The sequence below is a fragment of the Cnephaeus nilssonii genome, assembly GCF_951640355.1.
Source record: "Cnephaeus nilssonii genome assembly, chromosome: 9".
NCBI classification, from domain to species: domain Eukaryota; kingdom Metazoa; phylum Chordata; class Mammalia; order Chiroptera; family Vespertilionidae; genus Cnephaeus; species Cnephaeus nilssonii.
The window spans coordinates 21,013,129-21,025,140 of record NC_137080.1 but is presented as its reverse complement, the minus strand read 5'-3'; the positions used below and the strand labels follow the sequence as shown (position 1 = coordinate 21,025,140).

Genomic DNA, 12,012 nt, shown 5'->3' with positions numbered 1-12,012 from the left:
ACATTCTGAAGAAGGCTGAATATCAACACACATACACAGTACTAGTTACCTTCTTTGGCACAGCTTGGTTTCAACCCAAATATACAGCCAAGGATTATTGTTAAGACACAGACTGACAATACCTGTGGGGAGATAAAAAGAAAATTATATAGCTTCAAAACTCTTTATTTCTTCAAATGTTTTGTTTCTTTAAATGTTTCTAAACTTGCTGATGCTATTCTGTTTCCTGATCAAAGTACAGGTCAAACAATCGTGTTCACTTTGTGACAATTCAAACTGCACTTCTGCATTATGAACTTTTCTGTATGTATGTTACACTTCAACAAAAAGACGACTTATGTCCAGCCAGCATGGCCTAGTGGTTGAGCGTGAACCTATGAACCAGAAGGTCACGGTTCAATTCCCGATCAGGGCACATGCCTGGGTTGTGAGCTCAATCCCCAGTAGGGGGCGTGCAGGAGGAAGACAATCAATGATCCTCTCTCATCTTTGATGGTTCTATCTCTCTCTCCCTCTCCCTTCCTCTCTGAAATCAATAAAAATATATTTTTAAAAAACACCAAAAAAAAAAAAGACTACTTAAAAGCAATAAATCTATGCCATCCAAAGTTATTGTTGCTAGAAATTTTCCAGTTGATATAAATTAATCCAATTATAGAACTTACAACAAGTAACAGAGAAAAAGAGGAAAATCTAGTTAGTAACTCAATTTCCTATTTGAAAGGCAACAGGAGCATTAGCTGCCTCCTTTAACAGTTGAACTACACACACCTAAACCATACCTTCATGTGCATTCTGGCACCTTGTGGGAACAAGCACTGGACAGGGTTAGGGGACTACATCTCTGGTCCAAATGTTACCACAATTTGGTTGTACGATTTGGGGCAAGTCACTTAACGCATTCTAGACAGCAGTTTATTCACCTGTAAAATTAAAGGGTTGGACTACACGGAATCCCTAGAAATATTTCCGGTTCTAACATCTTGGTACTTCCTCATTCTCTACTCTCCTGGCCTTTGACATTTTAAAATAAGTGGATACATCATACAACATCAAAGAACAACAGAACTTTTATTCGTGAGTCAGAAGAAAAATAAAGAAGAACTCGTAAAACAATTCTTAATATTTTTAGTGGGATGGAGTTTCCTTGACAGCTCTGTGGGATGCCACTTTACAGGACAATCCAACAAAATATTCATTGAATACCAACTGTGTGTAAGAACTATGTTGCACATTGAAGGAAAGAATAAGAGATTCCTCGGGGAGCTTCTATTTTTGTGGGAGGAGGTAAATATAACAGCATAAATGGATCATACTTGGTAGCCTCTACAAAGCAGTTGCAGAGGTCTGTAGTTGTTTAAAGGAGAAAGTTTGGGGTGGTTGGGGAGAGGGAGATCAGAAAGTGTGTCACAGAGAAAGCCTTTTGCGGGGCAATGATGGTCCGGGACTGCAGGCAGAGTAGAGGGAAGCAGAGAGGACAGAGCAGAGCAAACATCTAGGAGGAAGGCCAGCTTAAGGAGACACTCAAAGAAAGGAAGGCATATGAAAGGCAGCAGATGAACAATGAGCAGTCTGCTTTGGCTGGAACAAAGAAAATGCACAGGGAAATGGATGTGGATGCAGGGAGAAGGCATGGAAAGGTGGAGTGGTATTTCCCAAAAGCCAAAATGAAGAGGTGGTAGAGAAAGGAAGGATGAATGAATGGGCCAGGGTGAATGGTGGGTAGTGGCTTTTATGAACACATTTCTTCAAATAAAACTTAAGTATTGATCTTATGTCAATATCTAGGCTAGGTACTGGCTACTCAGTAATAACACAGACATGTCCTCAAGATGCCTATTCTTAGATGATTGCAAGAACTAAGAAGAGAAGAATGGTAAGTAAACTGAAGTAGTCAGTCTAACTTATTTTTTAAAAAATGGGAGTAAAGGGAAGGAGAACAAGAGTATCATGGGTCTAAAATGCAACAGGGTTTAGGCCAGCCCCGCCCTTTTTTAGGAAATCAAAAATCTACTTACGTCCATTAAAATAGGAAACAATCAGAGGAAGAGCTTGAACAAATAGCTGAAAACAGCAGAGACAGAACAAGGTATCAGAAAGAGTACTAATGGATTCTCCTGAACCTTTGATGGTGGTATAAATTGACACAACAGTACAGAAGCATCATTTTAAAGCATCTATCAAAAATATTAAAAACTCTCTTACTGTCAATTATAAATCTACTAGAGGCCCAGTGCATGATTGAATCATGCACGTGTAGGGTCCCCTACACGCTTTCGCTTTCAATCACGGGGGAGCTGGGTGCCTGTCCGCTGGTGCACCAGGCCTTTCAGAAGCCTCCGGCGCGGTGAAGGCTTCTGAAAGGCCTGGTGCCTGAGCGGACAGGCACCCAGCTCCCACGCTTTTGCTTTTGATCGCTGGTGGACCAGGCCTTTCAGAAGCCTCCAGCGCAACGGAGGCTTCTGAAAGGCCTGGTGCCTGAGTGGACAGTCACCAAGCTCCCACACTTTTGCTTTTGATCACGGGGGAGCTGGGTGTCTGTCCGCTGGTGCACCAGGCCTTTCAGAAGCCTCCGCCCCGCCGGAGGCTTCTGAAAGGCCTGGTGCACCAGCGGACAGGCACCCAGCTCCCCTGCTTTTGATGGTCCGCGGTGGGACGTGAGCTTGCTGCCCAGAGGCCCCTTCTGTGCCGCAGCACAGCCATGGTGCAGACACTGAGCTCAAGCCGCCGCTGGCGACGTGAGCTCAGCATCCCGCCGGCCCAATCGGCCACCCCGGCCACCCCGAGTCCCGCCCCCCCCCCCCCCGCGCCTCCTGGCCAATCGCGGGCATAGCGAAGGTACGGTCAATTTGCATATTTGTCTATTATTAGGTAGGATAGGAAAATGAAGAAAATAGTAAAACTAACCTGTATTTAATACACTGTAAGTTAAAATGTGGAGAATTAAGGTTTTATTTCTTTGTAATAAACTTTTCAAGAATAGTTTGAACAGTGTTTTGTCTTCTCATCATGTAACTTATAATACAGAGTGAGAATTTTTCTAAGTTTTTGTGAATTGTCATATTCCTTTCTAAGTTCAGATCAGTTTCCAATGCTTTGACCTTTGCCCTTTTACTACCGTGAAATGTCTCCAAGAGTTCCTTAACTATGAAATTTTTGGGCCAGTGTCACTTCCTCTAAGGCATCTTCACCCTTTTCATCACAACCATGCTCCTTATTTGTCAGTAAATTCGCTACCACCAAGTTCCTCTGGCTGGGTATCTAAGGCCTATTAAACAGCAGCAGTGTTAACATTCCACAGTAGCTCTTTCTTCCATCACCCCATTTACATTCATGTGAAATTCACTTCCAGCATTATCACTTTTATTTTCTTAACCACTGGCTTAAAACATACATGATATATGCAGACTTTTACCCTCTTGCTGAGCTGCAGAAGAGGTACACTGATTTTTTTGAATCACCTCTTCTTCGCTAAATTATGTTACTTAGATTTACCTTTTATAAGATAATACATAGCATGTAATTGAAACAAAAGTACAACAACAAAAGCAATCATTTCTCGTCTATAATCCCACCCATAAAAGATGAAATTTAGATTGCCTACTACTCCATTACACAACACCCAATCAGAGTAGTTTTCAGTAGGGAATTTCTCATCAACAATTTTGAGGACTTTGAAATCTAATTCAACTTGAATTATCCTCTCAATGTAGTTTAATTCTACAACACAATAGCACAATTTCTTTACAGAGTAAAATTATGACTTCAAAACTTTATCTCCATTTCTAATTTATGATAGCTTTCAAAATATATCCTTTTTATCTCTGTCTTTCCAACCCACACTCAACCTCATCAAATTAGATTTAAGAAATATTAATGACTGCCTGTACTGTGATAACTGTCTTAAGCAGAATGTCCTTTATCCTCACAATTGTGTCAGCTTTGGCAAATATGGGAATAGTGAGATTGTTTATTATCTCATTAACAGATCTCAATTAAGAGGCAAAGAAATCATTATAGCAGTATCTATCAACTTATGGCTTAGCATAGATTGAAGACTACAGTGACAGCAGAAAAGGTGCTGAAATAAAAGTCATGTAAGAGTTATTTTATGAAGTTTTAAGTGCGCACACACACATACACACAAGACAACAAACTCCAAATATCTATGGTCTTAGTGGACAAACCACTGCTTATGAAAGTAACTAAAGGGCCAATCAGAGGCTAATGACAACATAGCAGAGGGCAGCCCTCTGGTGAGTTCCTTTGGCTCTAACACAGATCCAGACAGAGGCAGAGCTTGTCACTACATGATGAAGCCCAGTCGATAATGCTCTTGGAAGACCCTCTATTACACACAAGTTAAGACCACAAGCCATACAACTTTTCCTCAGAGAGACTCCTATTTCTGTGGATAAAAAGAATATCTTCTCTGTGGATACCAGAATAGCACTTTCCACAAACATTAAAGGGAAAAAGTGAGATAGTAATTCCACAAAAATAAGCTTCAAAGACACAGAAATTTTGTTTGGCTTTCCAAGAATCTACCATCAACATGTTTTTTTGGCCGAAACCGGTTTGGCTCAGTGGATAGAGCGTCGGTCTGTGGACTGAAAGGTCCCAGGTTCGATTCTGGTCAAGGGCATGTACAGTGGTTGCGGGCACATCCCCAGTAGGGGGTGTGCAGGAGGCAGCTGGTCGATGTTTCTCTCTCATCGATGTTTCTAGCTCTCTATCCCTCTCCCTTCCTCTCTGTAAAAAAATTAATAAAATATATTTTTTTTTAAAAAAGAACATTTTTTTTGCAGTAATGATTAATAGAATTGCTGGATGTATGCCGTAATTTCAAACAGTACTTGCTTCTAATTCATGTCAGAAACAGTGCCATGAATCTGGTGCCGTTTTTTAAATGGTAAATGCTTCTCATATTTAGTAAGTGGGGAAATCAGCAGCAGCAGGCTGAGGTCTAAAAGACTCCACCAAAGTGGATTCTAATTATGAGTAAAGAGAATTATATTCACATTTTTAAAAACCACATGCTTTTCTTTGGGATCTTTATGCTCTTTTTCTCATGTTTTTAAAAAGAAAACTGAAGAAAAATACAGTTAGAAGGAGGTAGAGCAGTTTTGTAAGGCACAAAATAGAAATCCTTAAATTATTATTATTTTAAATACTGTCTCTCCATCAGCCTGCAGACAGAAGGGTCTTGGGTCAGATTCCAGTCAAAGACACATGCCAGGGTTGTGGGCTCGACTCCCGGTAGGGGGCGTGCAAGAGGCAGCCAATCAATGATTCTCTCTCCCTCTCCCTTCCTCTCTGAAATCAATAAAAATATATATTTTAAAAATACTGGCTCTCTTAAATGCCCCCATGTGTTACTCAGAGGCTCTGGGCTTTTAACCATTTCCTAAGTGAGAAAGACAGATAATAGCTGATACATATTTTTTAAAATTTAGGTATGAGACTATGTACATGAAAGATAAGAGAGGACAATGTCTCCAATCTCATATAAATTTGCTAGGCGTCTCTGGTAATAGTGCAGTTAAAAACAATTATTTTGAATAAGCACAGTCCACATTTGGTTGAACTAGTCTCTGGGGAAGATAAAACATGAGATTCTTCTCCAAACTAAAATTCATATCCAGAAAGTTTTTCTTGGCACCTTTGATATTTAAGCAAATAGTCATTTTATCATTTCCTTCATTTTCAATGAATTATCCCGGTAAATAAACATTTAAAGAAAAATCACAAAGAAAGTTCATATCAGTAGCCTATGGGAGCTGGTAATGATCATTGAAAAATATTTTTTTAGGAGGACAGGTTAAAATAAAATATCAAATTGCCCTGGCTGGTGTGGCTCAGCTGGTTGAGTGTTGTCCCTGCTCTGAAAGGTTGCTGGTTCAATTCTGGGTCAGGGCACATGCCCAGGTTGTGGGCTCCATCCCCAGTAGGGGGCATGCAGGAGGCAGCAGATCAATGTTTTTATCTCATATACGTGTTTCTCTCCCTCTCCTTTCCTCTTTCTCTAAAATCAATAAAAACATTTTTTTAAAAAATATCAAATTAAAAGGCTGGCCTAAAAATGAATCCTAGTACTTTACCATAAACTGTAAGAAAATGGTTAAAATTCTAGCCTTTTTTAAAATTAAAAACATAAGTATGGCAAAATTGTGGTCCTGATCACAGAAAGACCAACAACTATTATACCTGTATATCCAAAATTAAGATGTGCAACATGGAGGGACCTGGAGGGTAATATGCTAAGCAAAATAAGCCAGTCAGAGAAAGGTAAGTGTCACATGATCTCACTCATATGTGGAATCTAATGAACAAAATAAACTGATAAACAAAATAGATCCAGAGATATAGAAGCAGGGAACAGACTGTGGAATCTCAGAGGAAGGTGGGGATGGGTGGGTAGGTGGGAAGAGATCAACCAAAGACCTTGTATGCATATAATCCCTATAGACAATAGGGTGGTGAAGGCCTGGGGCAAGGGCCGAGGAAGGGCGAGAAGGGGTCAGTGGGGATAAAAGGGGACATATGTAAAACTTTCAACATTAAAGATTTTTTTTAAAAAGTGTGCATTACATTTGGAGCTTAGTGGTATTGAGAGAGCCATGTCATCTATAGTCCCTTCACTGGACTAGACTGAACATTCTCTATACTCCTTAGTAAATCTGAGATATCTATGAGTCTACTTCTCCCTGGCAATTGATCCTACTTTTATTTGGTTCCCTCCTGACCCCACATCCTGAGCTATATCCTTCATATTAGACATTTTTCCTGGGACTCTGCAAGGCCTCCAGAAAATTGATTTATCTAGGACAGTGATGCCCTTTTCCCATCATGTTGATGTATCTTTGTTTCAAAAAGTACCAAGCATTTTCAAGGGAAAGACTATCCAGCACTTGTAACTTTTGCCTGAGTGAGCAAATCACTTCTCCCAGTTCTCACCTAGTACTTTCACAGACCATTTTCTCTTTGAAGTTCAAGGTCAAAGGGTAAAACATCAGTAGAGACTCAGCTTGGATGGCATCCTTCACCCCATGACTTGTGCATCCTCACTAAATCTGGAGACGCAAGCACCGAATCAACAAGGTCAGTAACAGAAACTAGAGAGCACAAAGCAAATCACTTAGGAAGGCTGGGGAAACTCCGCACACACAGCCTCGTAACACAGTGTTTCTCTTTACACCCACAAATGGGGAATGCCACAGTGATCACAGTATTCACAAATACCAGCACTCTCGTTTGGTCTCATGGCTTATGTAACCGTCTTTTGTCTCCAGGGGGACTGTTAGTACAGCAAAATACATTCTCATGGCCTTTATATAATCTTTTGATTTACTAAAACTCTTAAGAAAGACAATCTATTGAGAATAAAGATCTTGAGGGAAGTGTAGTATACTGCTTTTCTATCTCTTGCCTTACAACAAAATAAAATGACAGATGGGGTAGATATCACTAGAAGAAATTATGGGGAAATATTTTTTATAATTTTAGGGTGGTGAACACCTTTACAAGCATCGTGCAAAGTTCAGAAATTATAGTGGAAAATCTGATACATTCGAATCCCTAAAAATCCAGAGATTTCTGTAAAGCCAAAAAAAACAAAATCTATCACAAACAAAATTGGGGTGGAAGAAACTAAGATATATCGTTTTCAACATATGACAAAGGTTATGTCCATGATAGATAATAAATGTATAAAAATCAAGTAGGAAAAGATAACCCACAGTTTTATAATACCAAAAATAATAAATCAGATGTTTAAATAAATAAAACAGATAAAAATATAGGATATTTACCTTCACTAAAAATCAAAGAACTATAAATCAGAGTCCTTTTTTTTACCCAATGAAATTGGAAAATGTTTTTTAAAATTACAATTTCAATGATGACAAGAATGTGAAATAAAACAGGCATTTTCACTGTCTTTGTTGAAATATCAATTCCTTTCCAAAAGGTCATTTATATGACTACACCTAAATTTAGCATGTGCATACCTCCACTCCTGCAACTCCAATTCTATTCATATATCAGATAGAAATTTTCACAGAAGCACATAAAGATATACATAGATATTTTTAAAATATATTTTATTGATTTTTTACAGTTAGGAAGGAAGAGGGATAGAGAGTTAGAAACATCGATGACATTGATGAACTGCCTCTTGCACACCCCCTACTAGGGATGTGCCCGCAACCAAGGTACATGCTCTTAGACCGGAATCGAATCTGGGACCTTCAGTCTGTAGGCCAACGCTCTATCTGCTGAGCCAAACCGGTTAGAGCTATACATAGATATTTATTAGCATTGTTTGGATAGCAATAATGTGAAAACAACCCAAATTTCTGTTTAAAAAATTGAGTAAATGTAATGCAATAATAAACCCAAACAATATAAAATACTATCTAATTATTTTTAAATTATGTAGATCCATCACTGGAACACTTGCTCTTAAAGCCTTCAGCCCCCCATCAGCAGTCTACTCTGAAGGTATCATGCTATGAGTAAGCCCAAACTGTCCATACCTAGAGACCACTTGGGGAAGTCCTAAAACTACAGAAAGTGAGAGAGTGATACCTTGCCAGCTCCTAGATGTTCCATCCCCTGCTGCCTGCAACTCCAGCCACCATCTATCTGACTGCAATTGCAAGAGAGTCTCTGAGCCACATCTTCCCAGCCACGCCTTTCCAGAATTTCCAACCCATCAAAAATTGTGAGAGGTTTTGGAATCTACAGAGCTGATGACCAGATGCTGAACAGAGGTCAATTTATCACGTTGGTAGACCTAACCAACATGACTCCCTGCCCACATGAGGGAACACACTTGCTCTTCTCCTTGTCCCAGATTATATGCCTAAATCACTCGTAAGGTGAAACAACCCATGAAGAAATCTAAGGATTGGCTCTGATGAAAGCGCACAGGGGGCCAGCTTCACTCAGCGGTTCTTCATCACTTCATTGGAGGAAAAATGACTACAGGTTGTCTCATTGCCACAACATCCCTTGTTTGGCTTTCAGCTCTTCCAACACCTTTGTAACTTGTTTTTTCTATTGAATGCTCCTGATTCAATTACCAAGTATATTCTTTGTTTTTCTGATTGGACCCTGGCCAGTACAGTAAATAATCAGACATCACACACACACACACACACACACACACACACACACACCATACTCTAAGCTAAATTTAATATAGGCAAAGAACTTTCCATTTTGAGGATTCACTTGTTTTAGGTTTTTTTAAATTGATTTTAGAGAGCGGAAAGGAGAGGGAGAGAGAGGAGAGAGAGAGACAGACATGAGAGAGAAACATCGGTTGCCTCCCCCATATGCCCCGACCATGGATTGAATCTGCCACCTCTTGGTGTACAGGACAGCACTCCAACCAAATGAGCCACACCAGCCAGGGCAGGTTCGCTTTTTTTAATTCTCAACCTCTTAGATGCAAAAAATATTTTAACTGCATCTTGCTTCATATGAATTTCAAGGAAGAGAAAGAAAAACAGCATGACCAAAATAATCCTGAAAACAGTTTGGTTCTTCTAAAGCTATGATCAAGAAAGATATGACTCATTAAGTAAAAGTAGTATTAAATGATTTAGAAAAAAACAGTTTAGTTAAGCTCATGAAATGGAAAAGTAGTTTATTTAGGACACAGGACAGACCTTCCTACCCTCAGGCAGAGGAAAAAAACAGACTAAAAGGTAAAGCACCATGGGTTTTATCTAAAAGATGTTTTTCTTGCCTAGGCAGGGTTCCTGCCTTCACAGATAGCAGGTCAGAGATGAAACAAAAATGGGGGGAGGGGGGAGGGAAGGAGGGAAGAGGGGGGAATCATGCTCAGTTAAGTTTCTATGATTTATTTCTTTTTATTCTGAAATAAATTTTAGAACATAATGACTGGAGCTAGAAATTAAAACAAACAAACAAAAATTCAATAATTTCCAATTGCTCTTAAAACCAAAACCAAACTCTCTAAAATGGCCTGCAAGGCCCTGCCTGGACCTGTCCCCTGACCACCTTTCTGGTCTTCTCACCCATAACACACTTCTCTGTACACCAGCCCCCCTGGTCTTCTCCCTTTCTGGGATGGCCCATGCTCCCTGCTATCCCAGGGCCTTTGCACCTGCTGCTGCCTCCCCTCAGAATCATCTCCTGCTCACCTGTTACCTCCTCAGACCTCCATTACCAAGCCCTGTGTATAGCTTCTAAGAAGCATTGTCATAGCTGCAACATGAGACAATCTTTTGAGATTCTTTGATAAATATCAGGTCCTGGAAATCCTAATATATAAAAAGCCAGGGGCCATCACGATCTAGATGACCAGACAGACAACCGAACAGCAGGCTGCGTGGGGCGACCAGGCCAGCAGAGGGGGGGCAGTAAGGGGCGATCAGGCTGGCGGAGGGCGGGGGGGTAGTAAGGGGTGACCAGTCTGGTGGGGGGAACAGTTAGGGGCGATCAGGCAGGCAGGCAGGTGAGCAGTTGGGAGCCAGCAGTCCTGTACTGTGAGAGGGATGTCCAACTGCCGGTTATAATAACCAGCAGTTGGACATCGCCTGAGGGGTCCTGGATTGGAGAGGGTGCAGGCTGGGCTGAGAGGATCCCCATCCCGCCCCCCGGCCCCGTGCACAAATTTTGTGCACCAGGCCTCTAGTATATTCAATAATATGGTAATAACTTTGTACAGTGGCATATGGTTACTAGACTTATTGGAGTGATCACATCTAAGGTATATAAATGTCAAAGCACTATTTTATACACCTGAAACTAATATGCTATTGTATGTCAAATATACTTTAGTATACATAAATAAATAAATAACATCTGGCCCTGTGGGCATGGATCACAAGGACAGGGAATAAGTCTTTCCCCTCCCCTTGTCACCATTTAGCTCCCCCCTCTTCCCAAGAACTGCTCACACAGTAGGAACTATAAATATTTGTTCAATGAGTCACTAACCACAACAATAAACCCCAATCTAGTATCTACTATCTCTCAGGCACTTTTACAATTAGTTTACATATAATAATTCATTTAACCTCAACATAAACTTATGAGGTAGCTACTATAATTATCCCCATTTCACAGGTGAGGAAACTAAGGCACAGAGAATTGAAGGGACTTGCCCAAGTACAGAGAGCAGTTATTGACAGACAGGATTCACAGCCTGGCAGTCTGCCTCCAGAGTCTGGCCCTTAACCACTAAACTCTATGGCCTCGATCTGCTTGTGCGACAATGGATTAGTTCAGGGACAGGGGAGAGCTGCCCAGAGAGCAGCGAAGGAATGTTTCCTGTGGGAGGATAAATTGAGTTGGATCCCAGTGTGTTGCATAAGAAAAAGGGAAGTGAAAAGGTCATTCCTGGGGTAGAGAACAGAGTGTGTTAGGGAACAGTACAAGTCTGGGCCGAGGGTAATGGAAGGTGGTTTAGCAGAACTGGAGCATCTATAGGGCATGTGCTTCTTGAGCCCTGACTCTCTTAACTGATAAAGTGCAATGAGAGCAGGAGTTGACTGAAATATACTTGAGCCCTTTGAACTCCTAATTCCACATTATACATATAACACACATGTCCCATGTAAGATAAAGGACACAGAGTCCCACTGAGATGTGGGACCCAGACCAGACTCACTCACCAGCCAACAGGTTTGTTCCCTCCTACCTCACACACGTGTGTCAATTAAAAGAGATAAAGTGCCAAAACCGGTTTGGCTCAGTGGATAGAGCGTCGGCCTGCAGACTCAAGGGTTCCAGGTTCGATTCCGGTCAAGGGCATGTACCTTGGTTGCGGGCACATCCCCAGTAGGGGGTGTGCAAGAGGCAGCTGATCGATGTTTCTCTCTCATCAATGTTTCTAACTCTCTATCCCTCTCTCTTCCTCTCTGTAAAAAATCAATAAAAATATATATAAAAAAAAAACAAAAACAACAAAAAAAAACCCAGCTCTGTGTGTTGGGTTAAGATGCTTCATCCTTTAAAAAAAAAAAAGAGATAAAG

The 12,012-nt window shown here is 40.7% G+C and overlaps 1 protein-coding gene across 1 annotated transcript in view; it reads right to left on the bottom strand.

Annotated features, from left to right (window-relative positions):
* Positions 1–12,012, bottom strand: part of ENPP1 (ectonucleotide pyrophosphatase/phosphodiesterase 1) — a 64,561-nt gene that overhangs the window by 41,586 nt on the left and 10,963 nt on the right. The window contains exon 2 of the mRNA XM_079781091.1: positions 50–122. Within this exon, the coding sequence (XP_079637217.1) occupies positions 50–122 (73 nt within the window). The remainder of the gene's footprint in view (positions 1–49; positions 123–12,012) is intronic.